Genomic DNA, 20302 nt, shown 5'->3' on the forward strand with positions numbered 1-20302 from the left:
ATACTGCACCTGCCATTTTTGGCTCACTTTCTGTGGGAAGACAGTCGTCCTTGTATTTTGACCCGATTACGGCAATTTTCCCAAGGAAAGCAAAAAGGAAGTAGCTGGAACAAAAGGCCATTAAGATTGAAATATCTAGCTCCGTGTGGAAAGCTTGCCGGCCTCTGGTAAAGGAGTGTGTAGTCGGTTCCGACCTGGGCACCAATGGTGCGAACCCTGCCTGGCGGCAGAGGAGAGAGAGCTTCTCAGATGACGTGGTGATTGACCGAGACTTATGTGACGAGCGTGGGCCAAGTGGATGTGGCCAGATGACAAGTCTCCCAGGTAATGAACAACTGGCTCTCAGGACTGCGCCAGCTTGGCACAAAGCGGTGAGAGACAAGATGGGGGAGGGGTACCATTCCATGACCAAAGCTACGTTTTTAAGAACGTGTGTGCACGCTCACCTTGCCTTAAATAGATGAGAAAATTTGGAGAAGAAACGAGTATTGATGAGGACAGAGGAAAATGTGGTTAGGAAGATGCTGCTAAGCCCCTCTGCATTTTAAATCACATAAACACTTTGTTCTAAAGTTATTTGTCAAACGCCATGTCTTAACCTGAAGTAACCGCTAAACGGATTTAAATGACACAGCCAGTTAAACAGACAGTACTGTAAGGGCACTGAACAGCAGCACACAAGGAGCAGAGAGCAGTCAGAGAGACGTCAACATATGACCTGGGGGCTGTTCAATAATTTATATGAAGCAGCATAAACTATACTGTATCAGATGGTTCTTACGACAGAAGTAGAATCATCCATGCAGGGTATGCACCCTGATCTCTATACTGACCCACATAAATAATGATGCCGCCATGTTTGGACAAAAAACAAGAAATTCCAAATCAATGTTTAGGGAAAAGTAGGGACTGAGCAAATGAGTTCAGTTGGTTCGGATCTTTAGTACCTATGGGAAAGCCCGGCACCGCCTCTAATACCAGCACTGGGAAACAGACACTGACAGATCTGGGGGCTCTCTGGTCATCAGTGTAGCCCGAACACCGACCTTCGGGTTCCCTGAGAGACCCTGTCTCAGTGAGGTAGGAAAATGACGGAGGAGCACCACCTTCCTTTCTTCAGTCACTGACTCTATTCTGAAACTCACTACGTCGCCCAGGCTGGCCTTGAACTCACAAAGATCAACTGCGCCACTTTCCAAATTCTGAGATTAAAGGCGTGAGACACCAAAGCTGGTGGAGGAGAAGCATTCTGACATCAACCTGTGGTCTGAATATGTGTCTGCAGAGAGGAACACACCCTATGCATATGTACACACACACACACACACACACACACACACACACACACACACACAGTTTTATTTAACAGGTAAATAAAAAGCATTGACTAAGCTTCTTGGGCTTGCTTTCCTCCTAGAGGTAAAAAGAGAAACACACTAAAAGAACAAAGAATCAGAGTACAACCTGGAAGGACAACATAAAACTCAGCATAATTAAATATGAATGTACTAAGCCATCTAATTGAAAGATTGTCATGCTAAATAAAAAGACTCAAGAACTAGCTATTTCTTAAAATATTAACTTTTTTTCCTTTTATTGAAAATAGATCCTCCCCCCCCCCCCCCCCGCTCACATAGTATACTTGGGTGTCTTAGTCAGGGTTTCTATTCCTGCACAAAACATCATGACCAAGAAGCAAGTTGGGGAGGAAAGGGTTTATTACACTTCCACATCGATGCTCATCACCAAAGAAAGTCAGGACTGGAACTCAAGCAGGTCAGGAAGCAGGAGCTGATGCAGAGGCCATGGAGGGATGTCACTTACTGGCTTGCTTCCCCTGGCTTGCTCAGCCTGCTTTCTTATAGAACCCAGGTCTACCAGCCCAGGGATGGCTCCACCCACAATGGGCTGGGCCAGGGATGACTCCACCCACAATGGGCTGGGCCAGGGATGGCTCCACCCACAATGGGCTGGGCCAGGGATGGCTCCACCCACAATGGGTTGGGCCCTCCTCCCTTGATCACTAGTTGAGAAAATGCCTTACAGCTGGATCTCATGGAGGCATTTCCTCAACTGAGGCTCCTTTCTCTGTGATCACTCCAGCTTGTGTCAAGTTGACACAAAACCAGCCGGTACACTTGGTTATGGTTTCTGCTCCCTCTTCTCCTCCTAATTCCTCCCTGCCTCCCTTTCCATCCAAATTTACTCCCCTTCTTTCTCTCATTACAAGGCAAATAGGCTTCTAAGGGATAATAATAAAATAAACATAGTGAATTAAAGCAAAAACATATTGTAACCGGATAAAACAAACAAACGGGAAACAAGCCCAAAAGAAGGCACAAGAAACAGACTACGCTCTTGCCTGCACTCAGGGACCCCATGAAGACACTAAACTGGAAGGCATAATAAGGACCTGACGAAGAGCTGCGCAGACCCTGCATCCACTTCCTCAGCGTCTGTGAGATCACGAGTTGTGCTCATGCTGACTTCGAAGGCCTTGTTTCCTCAGTGCTCTCTGTGTCCTCGGGCTCTTATGCTCTCTCGGCTTCCTTTTCCCACAGGGACCCCTGTGCTCTGCGGGCAAGTATTCGATAGCGATATCCCTTTTGTCTTTCTGTGTAGTATGTAGCTGCAGATGTCTGTGTCTGCTCCCATAAGCTACAAGAAAAACCTCTCTGGTGATGGCTGAGCAAGGCACAGATCTATGAGGACAGCAGAGTACCATGAAGAGTCATATTATGATCAATATATTTTTTAGTTTTTAGGACAACAGTATTTGGTTTTATCGGCCGTCCCTGGGTTAAGGCTATCTGGTCTCACATTCTTCGTCACCCCAGCAATATCAAGTATAGGTTCCGGTCCCTCCCACACCTTAGTGTCACCACTGCACAGCATACTGTACAGGAAGGACATCACTGCAGATCACAGGGTGTGTGGCGAGATTAATATTACGTTTCTCTTCTGGCAGCACACATCGTACCTTCCTGTACAAAAGACATTACTGTTAGCACACATGGGTGAAGACTGTGGCTAGGCATCAGCTTTGCTTTTCTATGCTCAACCGGTTCTGTATCTGCAGGTGTTGTTTTTAGCCATAGAGACTTTGTCAATTCGTAGAGAGCAATCCACAGCCTTGCCAATGGTCTGGGTTATCTGGGGATTCCCACGGGACCCCTCTGACCCACAACTCAATGAGATGTGACCCAATTCCAGTACTAGAATCATCATGTGGTGGCAAGAGATGGGCAGCTGGATCTCTGTCTCCCCCGTTATTTGGTGACTTCAGTTAGATCACCTCCATGTGTGGATTAGGTTTCTGTACTGCCCTTCACATGCCCTTTAATTTTAGCTGTCTCTCAGTATTCCTTCCCTCATGCCCCCTCTGTTCCCAAGCTGATCCTCCCACTCCAGCCTCTACCATCCAAACGAAGCTATTCTATTCTCATTCCCATTTTTAAGGCGATCTGTCCCTCCTGGTCCCTTACTCTATGCCTAGCTTCGGAGGGCCTATGGATTGTAGCTTAGTTAACAGCCACTATCTGCACATAAACAAATACATATCATATTTGTCTTTCAATTTGGGCTACCTCATTCAAGATTATTGTTTTTTGTCTAGTTCTATCCATTTACCTATGAAACTAAGAATTTCATTATTTTAATGGCTGCATAAACTCCATTATGTAAATGTACCTACCACATTTTCTTTATCTATTTCGTTGAGAGACATCTAAGTTGTTTCCAATTCATGGCTATTATGAATAGAGCAGCAATGACTATGGTTGAGCAAATGTCCTTACAGTAGGATGAAGCATCCTTTGGGTACATGGACAAGAGTATCTAGTTATACACAGATCTTGAGGTAGATTCCCATATTCCTGAGGAACTGCCACACTGACTGATTTTCCTTTTTCTTCCTTTCTTTGCTCTTTCTTTCTTCTTTCTTTCTTTCCTTCCTTCCTTCCTTCCTTCCTTCCTTCCTTCCTTCCTTCCTTCCTTCTTTCTTTCTTTCTTTCTTTCTTTCTTTCTTTCTTTCTTTCTTTCTCTTAAATGTTTCTCAGCCATTTGAGTCTCCACAAACAAGAACTGTGTTTGGATCTGTATCCCACTGAAAACTGGATTATTTGTTTTCTTGATATCTAGTTTCTTTAGTTTTTTACATACCTTGAAACATTAGCCCCTGTCCTAGTTAGGGTTATTATTGCTGTGATGGGACGCCAGAACCAAAGTGACTTGGGAAAGGGTTTGTTTGGCTTATGCTTCTACATAACAGTTTATCATCAAAGGAAATGAGGACAGGAGCTCAACCAGAGCAGGAACCTGCAGGCAAGAGGCCAAAGAATGCTGCTTACTGGCCTGCTAATCCTGATTTCTTACAGAATTTAGGTCTACCTGCCCAGGGATGGCGGCACACACAATGGGCTAGACCATCTGGCTTGCTACAATTTGATTTTATGGAGACATTTTTTTTTTTTTATTGAAGTTTCCTCCTCTCTGATGACTTTAGCTTGTGTCAAGTTGACATAAAACTATCCAGCGCAGCCTCTATCAAATGTGCAGTTGGCAAAAGTCTTTTCCCACTGTATATGCGTCCACTTCGCTCCAAAGGACAATGTCTGTTACAGTGCAGAAACTTTCCAGTTGATCTCAGTGCCTGTGTTAACTGTGCCCTGTTCAGAAAGTCTTTTCCTGTCCCAAAGAGTTCAAAGCTATCTGATCTAAAGTATCTGGTTTTGTGTTGCTGTCTTTGGAGCTTTGTAAAGGGTAATAAATATTAATCTATATTAATGTTTATCATTTGTATATAAGAGGGCTACTGATTTTTGTGATTTAAATGAAGGTATTTCTAAGAGGAAAATTCTTAGCACTAAGTGCCTACGTTAAAAAAAAAGCGAGAAATCTAATACTAGAAACTGAATAATAGTTATTCAGTAACAACAAAAAGAAACCACACCCAAATAGAGTAACAACAGGAAATAATCAATCAGAGAATTCATTATCGATAATCAATTCCTGAAATTAGGAAAACAGAAACAAACACAACAAGCAGAATAAAACAACAAAACCAATACCAAGAGTCAATGAAACAAAGAGTTGTTTTTTGAGAAAAATTAGTAAGACTGACAAACCATTATCCAAATCAATCAGTAGCTATTTATGAGATATACCTTAACCTTTTTAAAGTAAAATAATATTGATATAATCAAAGGGAAAATGAAAAACAAAAAGAGGAGCACTTTGTGTGTGTTCCTGTGCACATGCATGTACAAGTACTCATGATGTTATAAACATGGAGGGTAGAGGCCAACCTCTGATGGTTTTCTCCCAACACTGTGCAGTACAGCAAGCTTCAGGGATGTGATTTCTGACTTGTCAGAGCTGAGATTACAAGTGAGTGCTACCATACCGGGGCTGGCAATATACTCTAGATTCGAACTCAGATCCTCATGAGGTGTTAGCCAGACTTTCAAAGAAATGATGTCAATTCTCCTCAAATTATGCCACAACATAGAAACAGAAGGAACATTGCTGGGATTTCTCCCTAGCCAGAATATTAGTTTTTAAGTCAGTTATGACTGTCTTAATATAAGACAAACAAGATTTGAAAGCAAAATTATTCCCAAGACCTACAAAAAAAAAAAAAAAAAAAAAAACAAAAACAAAAAAAAGGAGTATTTCCTAATACAAAAGGGATCGACCCGAACAACCACACCTAAATATTAACATAGTTTAAAAACATAATGTGGATACTAACTAACATAGAAGAAACCCATTATTATATTGAGGACACACCACACCGGTGGGAATGGGTGGAAACAGGGGATTACAAGAAAGACAAGAAGAAAAGTAAATGCTGTAACTGAGGTAAGCAGAAAGGAGCCTTACAGTTGATGACAGGTTTCCACATTTCAGAGGTGAGTGCACCTTGACTGTCTGGACACCAGGTTCAGAGATTAAAGAGTAAGGAAAACAGGATGAGCTCTGTCTGTACGCTCCGCATGTGTATCTTACCAGCATCACTGTTAAGTTCATAATTCTTCCAAGGTTATCAATGTAGTAGACACTGTCTTGATACCAGGCATCACAGTGCAGATAATTATACATTCCAAAAGCATGCATGTGTTCCAGTGTATACTGGTCATCCCGGAGTTTTACTTCTGCCACAGCTGAAAGACAAATATGTGTAAATATGTAATTACACACATCAATATGGATATATATAGATATAAACATAATCAGCAGAACTTGCATCTCAGATCATTCCCTTCAGGCAATGCCAGCCACAGAGGCTACAACAGGCAGGGCTTCTGTAGCACAATCCTTTTCTTTTATGTATCTCTACAACTTGAATTACATCTTATAGGCAAACTGATAAAGTGTATTCATGCTTTTTAAAACATTTGTCTTTATCACACATAAAGGAACAGTGTCTTTTGACCATACAGTCAGAAAATTATGCGTCAACACAAATAGTAACTTCAGCACCGTATTTCATCTTTCCCAGTTATATGGAATAAAACAGTATCATAGTTAGGATGTACACACACTTTTCTATGTACAGAATAGCACTCTCTCAAGCAAGACTTTAGCTGTTTTCCTAATTCTGAACTGGCAAACTATGGTCTCCCCCTGCACTCCTGCCTATTGGTGCAGCTCCAAATTCCTGCAGCTCAGGACTGCTCATCTTGTACAATTAATGAATGTTGCAACAAGAAATATTAAGGCATATTACTCACTTTAACTCTATTCTCAATGCAACAATGTTCTTTTTTACCCATTTCTCTAGTTTGCTTTCTGTTGCTGTGACAAATTCCATATCCAAGAGCAACCCCAGAGAGGGAGGGGTTCATTCCATCTTTGGCATTCAGGTCACAGTACATCACGGAGGGCAGTCAGAACAGGAACTCAAACAGAAACTGAAGTAGACACGGTGGGGGAATGTTGTTGCTTCTGCTGACCTGTGCTCTGGCAGTTTTTGTATACGTGTACTATTAAACATCTGCCCAGAGGTGGCACCGCCTACGGTGGGCTGGGTCTTCCCATATCGATCCATAATAAAGATAATACTTCACCCGAGATGCCCTCTTCTTAATAACTCTCAGTTATGTCAAGTTGACAGTAAAACCCACAAAGGACATCATACCACTGCTATTTTCTCTTTCATTTTTATTTTGTATATGTGTTTGTGTGCAGGAATGTATGCGTGAGACTTGCATGTCTAGTGCCTGTGGCCAGAAAAAGCATCTGATCCTTTAGACTGTGGTTGCTGATGCTTGTAGACCACCAGTCAGATTCCTGGCACTGGGCCCTCGGTAAGAGCAATCCATGTTCTCATCTGCTGAGCAGTTTCTCCAGCCCTACTTTTCCGATTTTCAGTGTTTGCACTGAGTCCTGGCTCACATCAACCACACCAGCGATACACAAAGAGAACATACTCTACCTTCTAAGAACTTCGGATCTGGTAAGAAAAAGGATCATGGGCCAAGTGTACATACCTTTTATCCCAGCACTTGGGAGTCTGGGTTTAAAATAATGCCACAGTGCTGTGTCTCAAAATAATAAATAAATAACCACATCCCCCAAGTAAAGCAATGGGGCACTAGTCAAACAATCATACTGTAAAATAAATTTAACATAATTAAACTGTTATATTAAAAGATACAAATACCACAAGGATATATAGAAGAGAACTGACCTACTCAGGGGGTTAACAACAGCTTTCCAGGGCAGAGACAAGACGAAGAAAAATCAATTGAAGAAATACAATTTTCCATAATACCCCTTCTAAGCAAAACCAGGAGAAAAGTGGAAATAAAAAACATGCATTGGTACTAGTGGTCCCAGTTTTCGTCCCTGCTGCTGTGATAAGACCCTAACAAAAGCAGCTTAGGGAAGAAAGGATTTTCTTCATGTCACAATCTCAGGTCACCAACCATCACTGCTAGGGAAGTCAGCGCAGAGACATGGAGTCAGTGCTCCCATCCGGGGTCAGGACGTGACAATGAATAGACACCTGTGCGAAGTTCATCTATCCCTGTCACTTAAGCCAGGGCCCAACCCACTGAATGGGGCCACCGCATTCACGCCATGCCCTCCCATCACAATGAACTACAGTAAATAAATACATAAACCAAGAGTCTCACAACTACACCCACAGGCCAACTTAAGCAATCTCCTCCTTATTGTGACTTCCTTCTCGGTGACTCCGGATGGTCAAAATGACAATTAGAACTAACCACCACTAGTGTGCAAAGGACGAAAATCAGAGCAAGAATAGCTTCAAATGAATTCATCTGGGGAATGAGCCGGGGAAACTGACTGTAAGAGATTTTATCTTCACTTCTACCTTCATAAAGTAAGTCTGAAGGCACTGGCTTCTAAACTGGGGAGTCAGGTTCAGATTTGAGTCCTGAGACGGTATGTGAAAAGCATGATCTGGAAATCAGATTGCAGCGGAAAAGGGACAAAACCATTAAGAAGCCACCGAGGTCGTTCAAAGGAGGGGAGCTGAGGTCATCCAAAGGAGAGGTGGCTGAAGCCTAGAAACGTTTCAGACATTAAGCAAAAGCCTAAGTTTATGAGCACATTGATGGGGTTGTGAAAACGTCCCCTTCAGTTTAAGGACATATTTATTTTATAAATGGTTAAAAATATATACTCTACTAAATAAGAGAGAAATTAACCAATTGCTGGTTTTCTAGCACCACTGTGTGGATGAAACTTAACAATGCAGGAAGCATGTCTGAACATAATAGCCTAAAGCAGTAGAGATATTAGACAATAACAAGCCATATATGGTCTTTCTCATCTTTGAATAAAGAACCCTAGGTAGCCCTAAACAAACCAGAAGTTTCTTAACCTCTTCCCTATTAGAACGCAACCCCTTTAAAAAGTAAATGACTAAATCAAGGAAGATACGAGATGATGAAAACACCGCCCATGACCATGGGCTGGAGGGACTGACATTGTGAGAACAGCTGTATTACCAAAACTACTCTACAGATCGACTGAGATGCTCTTCAAGACTCCCATGGCAATCGTCATAGAAGTAGGAGAAAGAACCCAAAAAACTCACACGGAAATGCAAAAGACCACAAGTGATCAAAGCCAAGTCTAAGCCGCAGTATTACTGGAGGTATCAAATACCCGACCTTCTTCTGTAGACATATAACAGAGACAACAGGATACCAGCATGAAGGCAGACACTGAGACCAAATGAACAGGTGAGAGACAGAAAACCAGCTCACACTGCTAAGATGTCAAAGCTGTAACTGGGGGGAAAAAAAGACACTTTATTTAGCAAATGCTACTGACAAACTTGTTAACCACTTGAAGAATGCAATCAAACCTGTTTTGGTTTTCTGTTTTGTTTTGGGGTGGTGGGGTATGCACTGTGTATTCAGAAGCTGATTTTGGTGCCCAGAGATCTAGTTAGAATCCCGATGCTAGCATTGTCATGATTTTGAACTATCTCCTCTCCGTATCTTTTATAAAGAACGCTCTCCACTTATCTTGGGCTAATAATGAGCTGGTTAGCTGATGGCTTGGCAGAGAAGGCAGGGTTTTTGATCCCAGCGAAAAAGGTCTCAAAAGAGTGGTGTGTAAGGAGAGGAAAAGAAAGAATTGGTCGTGAGCAGAGGGTCCACAGGAGTCCGGATGAGCAGGTCACCAAGGACACACCTAGAGCAGAGCAAGCTAGGAAAACTCAGACTTCGAGTAACACAAAACCTATGGCTTAAAAGGTTAGAACAGACCAAAAATCTGCCCAGATCTAGTGCTTAAGGCTTGTAAATAAATATAATAGGACTTTGTGTCAATTATTTGGGAGCTAGAGTGGGAACAGGTAAGGCTTTTACCCCTAAATTACTGCCTACATTCACGCTGCATAAAAAACTCCATCAAAGATCTACCGTAAATCCTGAAAGACTAAAATGGTTTAAAGAACTTAAAGGGAGTACACTTCAAGACATAGGTACAGGAAGGAAAAAAAAAAAAACACCTTTGAACAAGACCCTATCAGCACAGGAAGTACCCACAGGAAATAAGAAAGAGATGATATAAAATTAAAATGTTTCTCAACAGCAAAGACACTATTAACAGAGTGAAAAGACAGCCTTCAGCAGCTCTACTTCAGACAGAAGGTTAACAGCTAACTGTGCACAACAAGAAACCTACAAAAACTAAAACACACATCACTACACAGGTTCAAAGTGTTTCACATCCTCAGTGATCAGGAAAAAAGCAAATTAAACCTACTTTGAGATTCAGTGTCATCCAAAAGAAATCGGAGGACGGCATATACCGATGACCACTTTTTACTGCTAGCGGAAATTTAAACTACCTACAGCCATTATGGAGATTAATACGGAGTTTGTCCAAAGCTTATGACCCAGCAGCTATACCTTTGGGTACACACTCAAAGGTTTCTCTGTCCTACCTCTGAGATCGCTGTGCACTCACTTTCACTGCTGCTCTGTTCACAGAAGCTAGGAAACAGAACCAACCCAGATGGTCATCAGTAGATAATGAATAAAGGAAAGCTACACACACACACACACACACACACACAGAGAGAGAGAGAGAGAGAGAGAGAGAGAGAGAGAGAGAGAGAGACAAATGAAATTTGCAGAAAAGATGGACAGCTCTAATGGTGGTTGTCAACTTCATAGGATCCAAAGTCATCTGATAGATAAGCCTCTGTGCAAACCTATGAGAGATTATCTAGACCTTAATGGGGACAGCACCATTCAACAGGATGGTACCGAATAAAGAGAAATCAAGATGAAAATAAACATTCTCAATTTCTGGCTAGATGTTAGCAGAGAGGGGGTTACACAATCACACCAGGAAACTTGGGAACTACACCTGTTTAGTACCTTGATTTCACATTACCAAGGAGTAATCGATAACTTTCTAGATTATCATGATCCAAACTTTCAGCACTCTGGATCTACACCCTCTCCTACGACGACCTTCCAGCAGCGATTCCTGACTTGGTCATTTAATCCGCTTTGCCCAACAGAACAAATGGGAGTTTGTTGAAAGCCACTGAAACAGCATGTGCACTGTGACTTAACAGCGTGTGCTAGCCTGTTGAAGGATGACCAGCCATATGGAAGTCTCAAGTGAAGATTGTCTGACGTCTGACAAATGCTGAAGTGCGCAGAGAGCCAGCAAATGATCGAGATGGACAAGATGGCTAGAACTGCCTCTGCCAGCCCGTAACTGAGCAAAGACACAGGAAGGAGCAGGAAGGAGGACCTGCTGACCTGCACAGTTGTAAGGACCTGCTGGTTGGAGCCATTCGGCTTTGTCCCTCTGTGTTTTATTTCCAATGACTTAGCTCACTGAACATGATGGGATCGTTTATTGACAGAAACAAAAGCAACAAAAATGCCCAAGAGAAAGAGGAAGAGGAAGGAAGCTTCCCCCCTCTTACACCAGCCAACAGCTACTAGCCTATCCTTCCCAACTCAACTCGGTCAACTCCTCCAGGAAGCTTTCCCGGGTCTCCAGACAAGTTGAGAAAACATACTCAGACCATTACATTGGCTCATGTTCCTATCACTACTTGCCCGTGCTGTAATTAGATGTTTATTCCTGAATGGATTATGATTTGTTAGGAACTCATGACTGTACCAATCACATAACCATTGTGATGCAACACAAAACAGGCCCACCACAATTACCTTGATACTTTAGAAACAAACTAAGGAAAACAAGCATTTGTTGGGCTGCTTGGTGGTGTATGCCTTTGACCTCAGCACAGAGGCAGTTGGACTTCTGTGACCTCAGGGCCAGACTGGGTTACAAAGCAAGTGCCAGGACATTCAAGGATACACAGTCCCTTATATTATAGAAAAGATACATAAATAGATACATAGGTAACGCTTGATACCTTTAGATCACTATTTCTCAAAGTGCAACCCATGAAAAACGCTTATCAAAATCAGAAACACAGAGGCATGTGTTTACAAATCTCTGCACACTTTCATTAACAAAACTACAATTCCTAACGTAAAAAGGAGAATCAGCCTCTAGGAAGTTACAAAGAAGTAGTAGCAGTAAGCAATAAGAAGCGCACTAAACCACTCTCCCTTAATAAATTGTAGCGTTATTCTGTGTCGGGATACTTGAAAACTGATAACTCAAAGTGGAAATTTTTCTCTCCAAGAAGATTCTGCATCAAAAGAAAAAAAAGGGGGGGGGGGGGGGGGAGTCGGGGATTTTCCAAGGAGGTGTGGCTTCTCAGCGAACTCCTTTGCAAAAAGGTGGTTTGGGAAGGAAGGGACAACCTGAACCTTCATAGCAGGGGCCAAAGATGTATGGGCGGGGAACATCTGAGCCTGGGCTGCGGACGCCTAGGCCAGCTCACGGTCCCGCTGCTAGGGCGCGGAAGGAAAGGGGGTGTCCTCGGGTCCCCGCGTGGGCTCCAGGTGCAGAGCAGCAGGACGTGACTGGCTACCGGAGTGACACAGGGTTGCGCCAATGGCAGCCTAAACGAGAAAGAACCGCGGGTGCCGCCGATCCCACCTGCATCAAGCTCCAGCTGGTAGCAGGGCAGCGGCTCGAGCGACAGCTTGTAGCCCTCGAAGCGGGGATCCAGCAGGGGTCTTTTCACCCGCAGGGAGCAATTGGCCGCCTCCATCGCGGTCTCCCGAGCCCAGCAAGAGAATCAATAAAGCTCTTGTTGAAAGGTCCGCGCTTCACTCCTGGAACTGAGGCTGGGAAGCGGCGTGGTTCCCATCCCAGAGGACTCTGCGGCGCCACATCTTTTCTGGGAAATGTAGTGTCCACGAGAACGCTGCCTCCTCTGCTTGCTGGGAAATGTAGTTTTCTCGCAACCAAACACTCGCCACCGAGCCCACTCTGGACTTCCCTACCCATAGTGCCGAGCGACCAAGAAGGCGGCCCGGGCTAGTTGAATTCTCACATTATAGGCAGGGTGGCCAGATCCCGCCCCGGAAATGCGTGGTCTAGCTTTCTGTGTGCTTAGGTGCCCGAGCTACTGAGGGTCTAAGTCCGGGCAGCCGAAGAGTGTGGTAGGTAACGGTCGCCAGCGCAAGGGTCATTTCGTCGCTGGGAAGGGACGGCCCTCGCCCGCGGTGATGGTGGTGAGCTATGCCCGTGGTCCTCCGGGCCGGGACCCGGGCCCAGCCCAGGCTCCTTTCGATGTGCTGTCTCTGGTTAGCTTCCCCGACCCGCGCTCGCGGGCCTGTAGGGCTCTCCGACAGGGCGTGCTGCTGGAGTTGGCCTGGAGCCAGTCCTCGCTTTGTTTTCTGGCTCCTCCCCTCCCGCCTCTCCAGCTGTCCCCAGCGTGTCTCTCCCCCCCCCCCAAAAAAAATGTCAGAACTGGGAGGGATCCCCTAGCGCCCTCGTTTTACCAGTGAGAAAACTGAGGCCTTTAGGAATTAAGTGACTTGCCCAAGGTCACTCTCCGTGATTTTAGGGGGCCAAGACGAGAAAGTTTGGCTGTCCTTGGGATGGTGCTGTCTAAACTTTTCCAGCTATTGGGAAAATGTTAAGCCCCAACTACTGAAGTTAAAGCGTTGCCTAGTTATTAACCCTTCGTGCACCCGCCTCACGCGCGGTTCAACTCTGAAAATTCTTTGTAGTCCCGAGTTTTCATACAGATAGGACGGGAAAGTACAAAGTCGACTCAAGTTAGTGACATTAAGTAGGAAAACATTAACTTAAACCTGATTTTTTTTCATAAACTTTCAAATGGCGAAATTGCATTCAAAAGTTAACCTTACTTTTTTTTTTTTCTGTACACCAATTTTGGCAGTGGTTGGCTGTTTTTATTGAAAATGGGAGGGTTTCTCAAAGCTATTTTGAAATTTGTGTTCCTACTTACCCTCCAGTAATAAGCTTATTTGTGGGCACAAAAACCCACAGGTAGGGTAGCAGTTGTAATTCTCCGTGAATTTTATTGACGAGTAAAGCACATAGTCTTACTTCACTTTTCATAGAGGTGTCTTTTATTAGTGTGCATACCATATGGCTTTCCCAAAATTTGGATGCAGTTAAGATGCAGGGATGAACAGTAGTTATTAGTGTACAATTAAATAAAGGTGGGACTCCTAGTGTCCGAGTACCTGACTTGACATTCGGTCTCTGTGCCTCAGTGTTCTCATCTGTAAAATGGAATTGTGTCGTTAGAGCAAGTTCGGGGGGTTAAATATTCTCAATTTTAGGTACGTAAGTGCTTGATGGTATTATAATAGTAGTTATTCCTTTACAAGAAGAACAGTAAAGAGCTTATGAGGGAAGGGAGTTGGGATACAGGAAATGATATTAAGAATAATAACCCCATGTAAGGCACTCGAAATTATCATCCTTTCCTTATCATAATGTTCAGTGTGTTAGGATGATTGTCTAGAGAGGACTTAGGCGGAGACACTTTTCTAAATACTATGTATCTGAAAATGCATGTTGATGTCCAGGTTAGCAAGATGAACAAAGATGCACAGATGAGAGCAGCGATTAACCAAAAGTTAATAGAGACTGGAGAAAGAGAACGGTGAGTAATGCACTGTATCAATAAAGTATGCGTCACCATCTTTAGTAATTATATTGGAGGAACGTTAAGTGTCATGGGCCAAAGCATATCTGGGAAGAATTACAGAAAAGTAAAGATTACCATCAGAGTTTCTGTTCTTAACATCTGTAATAGTTGGAATCAGCATTGCAAGACTTGGAGGAGTTGTGTACAGAGATAAGTTATGAATGACACTGAAAGCATTTTTAACCACGTGGAGGAGAGGCAGCGTGGACACATATCCTCAGCTGGAGAATATTGCCCAGGTTTTAGTGGAGAGCTACTATTAGTTACCCCAGGTTCCTAATTCTGGAGCAGCATGTGCTGTTACTATTTTCTGAAGGACTTTCTTGTTCCTCTCAGTTTAATATTCAGTTGTGTGTCTTCAAATTCCAGCTCCTGTACCATTACCTACTCCATTAGCTTATGATCTTCTTATGTGATCCATGCTCCCTGACAGAAAAACTTTTATATACCTACTATATGATGCTGTGCTCGAAACTTAATTTAAGGAGCACGTGTTTAAAGAAAGGGCTGAGAAACAAACATAGAAAGGCTTGCAGAGCAGGGTAAGAAAGTGTACCAAACAAATGTATCTATACAGGAACAAAGGAATGGATCTTCCATTTTACCTAGAGATGTCTGGGTAAATTTCAGTAATAAAAGAATTTCCCCTGGGGTGGAAGAAAAAGTTCTTTAGGCCAAAAAGGGAACAGGTGGTCTGACAACAGGATATGCAGTCAGAGCTTTGGTACCTGATAAGTGGTTGGGAACTGCTGAATATAGGGCAAGTCTGGAGCAGTATAATCGTGGACGAATTCTGTCCAGTGAAGAACACCGGATTTCAGAACTGGTTTGACCAATGGAAGTGTTTAAGCCCGTCTAACTAAAATACTGAAGATTTGAAGATGCTCTTTACATAGTTGAGTCTGGGCACTTAGATGTTGTTGTGAGATGTGTCTTTTCCTCTCTCAGCCCTGCTTTCCTTTGTTGTCTTTATTCTCAAACAGGCCCTACCCACAGGTGGCAGAGATTAGCAGTTCCAAATTTACATTCCACCAGCTCAGAGTACCTATCTCAGCAAAGAGCTTCACTTGATTACCATCTTGCTTAGGTAATAGGCAAGTTATGCTCAGCCTTGCCCAGGTCGTATTTCACACATTCTAAGAACGTTGTCCAGGTTCATACAGGGAGAATGACACAGTAGTGTTTGCTGGTGTTTCTGCTACAGAACAGAAAACTGAGTTCCTTCTTTACAAAAGCATATGTTCCTGTCTTTATCTCTGGATATTGGGAATTAGTAGGGATTTTTGGAAAGAAGTGACTAGGTTACATTTTTGTTGTCGGAAACTATTCTGTCAGTGTGAATGTAGATTTGAAGGAGCAAAGATAGATGGTAGAAACATTGGTTAGGAAGGTGGTGGGGGTGAAGGTAAAAGGAAGCAGAAATGGAAAGGAGAAACAGACCTCCGTTTGAAGAGAGGCTGGGCTGGGGTGAGTGCAAATAGTGTTGATGGTGTGTGCTTAGAGAATTACGGTTTTCTCTCTGTTCACGCGGTGCCTGCCATGTGCCTTTCTCTGGAGTACACAGCATACAGAGAGTAAAGTGTTTCATGGGACCCACATTTCAGGAGCAGGAAACATGTTATAACTGAAATATGTCACATGGTGATTCAGAGTGTTTGTGGGGTCTGCAGGGAGGTTGATGCTTTCGACAGAAGAAGTAAAGTCTCTGATAAGAAATCAGAGGAGTATGAAGGACTGGGGGCTCCAGGAGCCACAGTTTGAAGATAAACTCAGGTGAATGTGCTACCTAAGGAGAAAAGAAGGTAAAGGAGAGCAGACAGGTAGAGTCAGCATAGCTGAGGAGAAGGCAGAGTTCATTCGTCTGTGATAGTCTTAGAACTCACCTCAGTCCGTTGAGAAGGCGCTGGAAGATTTTAAAGAGAATGTTATGCTCAAGGGAAGAGGCAGGAAGTGGATGTAGTGAGTTAGGTGTAAATTCAGATTAGAAAAGATGGTGGCTGGAACTAGGATACTCTTGGCAGAGAAACATTTGAGTTCTAGGTAAGCATTTTAAAACTGAAACTGGGAGGATATATTGCAAGATGAAGGATATTCCCAAGTTCTAACCCAACAAACCAGAAGAATCAGATTGCCATTTTGTGGAGGAGAGAGTGGGAAAGAATATAAAGTTGGGCTTTGGCTCTTGAGATCAAAAGACATATAGATGTCAAGGTAACCAAACGACGTAATGTATCTGAAACAGATAGTAAGGAGTATAAGATGTGACATTTAAGCTGAGAAATAACTTCACTTAAGGACTTTGAGTTTACACAAATAGGTATGGCAGAAGGGTAGTGGAATACTTTCTTGGTGTCAGTGATTGGTACAATGTTTTCAGCATTAAGGAAAAAGAAACTGCTAATTAAATTAGAGTAGGCATGTCCTTGCTGTAGCGTGGGATGGGGCAGCTTAAGCCTGCAGTTAGGAATGGATTTGGAACCCGAAGATAAGCAAGGATGAAACTTGTAATCAGAAAACTAAGTAATGACTCACGATTGGACCATGATTAAAGAGTGGGGACGGAAAGCGGGGAGCTTCTAGTTGAACAGCTTGTACTAGTGCACTGCTTCAGACATTCCTATCTAAAGTATCTTGCTTCGATTCATTTGAAAACATTTCCTCTTAAACAGCCTCAAAGAGTTGCTGAGAGCTAAATTAATTGAGTGCGGCTGGAAGGATCAGTTGAAGGCACACTGTAAAGGTAATCACTTTCACTTAGATAAGCTACTGCCTTTGCTCTCAGCTGGGTTGGTTTGGGAGCCATTATAAGAAATTATAGCTCATATCCTACAGTAAATCCTCAAGCGCCATTTTAAGCAAATGGAAATTGAGGACTGTGGTGAGAGTTTTCTCAATGATATCTTAACTCCTGAAGTTTTAGGAATTGTTCGTGTATTTTTGCAGAAATGAATCATGTGTTCTGAAGATTGTCTGAGATAAAAATATGTACTCCGTTTTTAAGTAATTTTAGTAATCCTGATATAATTTCCCTTAACACAATGAGCATTTGGTGGTTGATTGTAACAACATTGTCAGGGGATTGAACTTACTGTAGAAAGTGTGCGTTTAAGCGGTTTTTTGATAGGTGTTGTTGATATCGCACATGCTTTTAAAATGAACCCTTTTTCTGGCACAACTTTTGGTGTAGTGAAATTCTAGGTCTCTCTTAATGAGTCGTCTTTATACTGCAATGTCTTTTGCAAGTAAAAATAATAGCCTGTGTCTTGGCTATGAGAAAGCATTGAGCTGCAGTACTTAACGGGAAACGGAAGTCGTGCACACATTGAAGACTGCAGTTCCGTTCCACTGTGAACACGAGTGATCTTCGTCCCTCGGCTGTCACCTCTCACCAAGAAGTTTTTGTAGATGCTTAAAGTTGTAAAGCAGCTAGCAGGGTTCCAGAAGTGTTGACTCTGTTCCCTCCTCATTTCCTTTGATCCGGGCTAGAGAAGGGAAAGGAGCACAGTAGCTCCACCTCCTAAGTTTGGTTATTGAAGTTATAAAGTAGAATCAAGTAATACATTTTGTTTCCTTAATACACTTGAGTATAGTGTGATTACAGTAAACTGTTCAGTTCCAGCTTTTTTATAAAAGATGGATTTGGCACTACCCAGTTCTAATTTACCCTAACATTACAGCTCTTTGTTTGCTTAAGTTATTTGGCTGAAGTATAAACGGACTGTCTATAATTTGGAAATTGATATGTTCATGAGGCTATAAATGTTCATTAAAAAAGAAAAAAGTTTCCTCTTTTTATTGAAAGACCAGTCTATACTCTAAAAACATGATTTTAACCCTTCCTCTTATGAAAATCTTTCTTACAGATAATGATTTTAAATGATATGATTTGTTTTTTGCTTTTGCATAAGAGGTAATTAAAGAAAAAGGACTAGAACACGTTACTGTTGATGACTTGGTGGCTGAAATCACTCCAAAAGGCAGAGGTAAGGAGCACAAAACTGTCAGGAATCAGGCTTTTTGTAGGGGAAAAATGATCCTTTCCAAAATCCTGGCGTTGTTCTGTGGGAGAAGTTTAAGAGCACAGTTGCCTGGTGGACTGAGAGGTTCAGCTGCCTGGGAAACAGGAAACAAAGGGCATAAGGTGGCACTTAGTGTGGTCTTAAGTTGATGGTCAGTAAGGCAGAGCAGTTCTAGCTAGATCTTAGGGACATGCACCTAAAGCTAGCATTTAGAAACCTTATGAAATATGGCCTAATTCCACTTGAGTATTAATAATTCAACATTTATTCCAGTCCTGAGTCACTGTCCTACTATCTCTTTCCTTATTAAAAATAAATTGAAGTCTGTCTTCTTGATTGTGTAATTAAGAATCTGATAATTCTCGGTGAGGCATATTTAAGACTTAGACATGAAAACATCTAAGTTAGAAGAATTATAGGATGTCTTTACACATAGCCACAGACAAAAATCATTTGAATATAAATGTGTGAAGATTACTACAGAATTTGAATTCCTGTTGAGAAGAAACTATAAAGCCCATGGTCCTTTTTCTTAAAGCATGTTTACAACTGAAAAACTTGTTTTTCAAGTATGACTCTGGAAAAACTATTTGTTTACCTTATGAGTTTATACTTTAAGCTAGTTTGCTCTGATTTCTTTTCCTATTTTTAATTTGTTAACATTGTTTAGACATTTGTTTAATATGGTGATCCTGTGTCTCAACATTTTCATCTTAGGTATGTTTATTTCTTGTACCCTGCCTATTGGGATCCAGTAAAATTGACCATTTTGAGATTAGAATTACATTTCTGCCTTTGCCATTCTTCCCCTTAACTTTCCATGTGCCCCTCCCTGCCTCAAATTAATAGCTTCTGTTTTAAAAAAAAATGTTTTGTGAGTTTTTGTATACAAACAGATCCATCTACCACCTCAAGAATGCTGGCTATAACCCTTACTCCCCTACTCCCCACCCCAATATAATAAAAACAATTTTCCATTTGGGGCAGAAGAGATGGCTAAGCGGTTAAGAGCACTATCTGCTCTTCCAGAGGTCCTGAGTTCAATTCCCAGCAACCACATGGTGGCTCACAACCATCTGTAATGGGATCTGATGCCCTCTTCTGGTGTCTGAAGACAGCAGCAGTGTAGTTATATATAAAATAAATAAATCTTTAAAAAAATTTTTTTTTCTCTGACTGTTGTTGCTTTTACAGTCAGACCATCCCAAGGTGACTAATCAGTCTGGTTTAAGTCTGATTTATCAGTGTGCTTTTGCATTTTTAAATGGACTTTGTATATCCAGCTTTTCCCCAGGCTTGATAAGCTCTATGTGCTTAGATAATAAGTCTGATATTGTTTTCTTTTTAGATTTTAGTTCAACCATGAGAGTTCTGTAAAATCCCTGTATTAATAGTCTTCTTACATTGGTGTTTAATGTTTGTGTTTCAGCCCTGGTACCCGACAGTGTAAAGAAGGAACTCCTACAAAGAATAAGAACATTCCTTGCTCAGCATGCCAGTCTTTAAGGGTGAATTAGAATGTGTTGGTCTGTGGATTTATTTCTGAAAGTAAAACTTGCCATAATTAGAAATTGATTTCCCAAAATAAAGTCCTTTTTTGTATGATGGTATACAGTTTTCAGTAATGATGTATACATTGTATTGATTTTTTTCCCTAAATGTGTTATTTTAATAAATATCTCATGAATGAATTTCAATTTTTTTTTATTTTGGATTA

General features: G+C 42.1%; 2 protein-coding genes across 4 annotated transcripts in view; one reads left to right on the forward strand and one right to left on the reverse strand.

Annotated features, from left to right (window-relative positions):
• NUDCD1 (NudC domain containing 1) overlaps positions 1-12716 on the reverse strand; it is a 47962-nt gene extending 35246 nt beyond the window's left edge. For both annotated transcript variants that reach the window (XM_080909470.1, XM_080909469.1), the window contains exons 1-2: positions 12532-12716; positions 6010-6164 (exon numbers count right to left, since the gene is read on the reverse strand). In XM_080909470.1, the coding sequence (XP_080765596.1) occupies positions 6010-6164; positions 12532-12646 (270 nt within the window). In that variant the 5' untranslated portion in view covers positions 12647-12716. The remainder of the gene's footprint in view (positions 1-6009; positions 6165-12531) is intronic.
• Positions 12717-12968: 252 nt separating this feature from the next.
• ENY2 (ENY2 transcription and export complex 2 subunit) lies at positions 12969-20282 on the forward strand. Of its 2 annotated transcripts, none has more exons than XM_080909351.1 (5): positions 12969-13040; positions 14445-14521; positions 17236-17306; positions 18475-18549; positions 20015-20282. In XM_080909351.1, exons 2-5 carry the CDS (start codon positions 14454-14456, stop codon positions 20089-20091), a joined length of 291 nt encoding a protein of 96 aa, XP_080765477.1. In that variant the 5' UTR covers positions 12969-13040; positions 14445-14453; the 3' UTR covers positions 20092-20282. The 2 variants fall into 2 exon arrangements, with proteins under 2 accessions (XP_080765477.1, XP_080765476.1); XM_080909350.1 differs by having other exon boundaries at positions 12974-13112.
• The last annotated feature ends 20 nt before the right edge of the window (positions 20283-20302 follow it).

This window comes from Micromys minutus (assembly GCF_963924665.1).
Source record: "Micromys minutus genome assembly, chromosome: 33".
Classification (NCBI taxonomy): domain Eukaryota; kingdom Metazoa; phylum Chordata; class Mammalia; order Rodentia; family Muridae; genus Micromys; species Micromys minutus.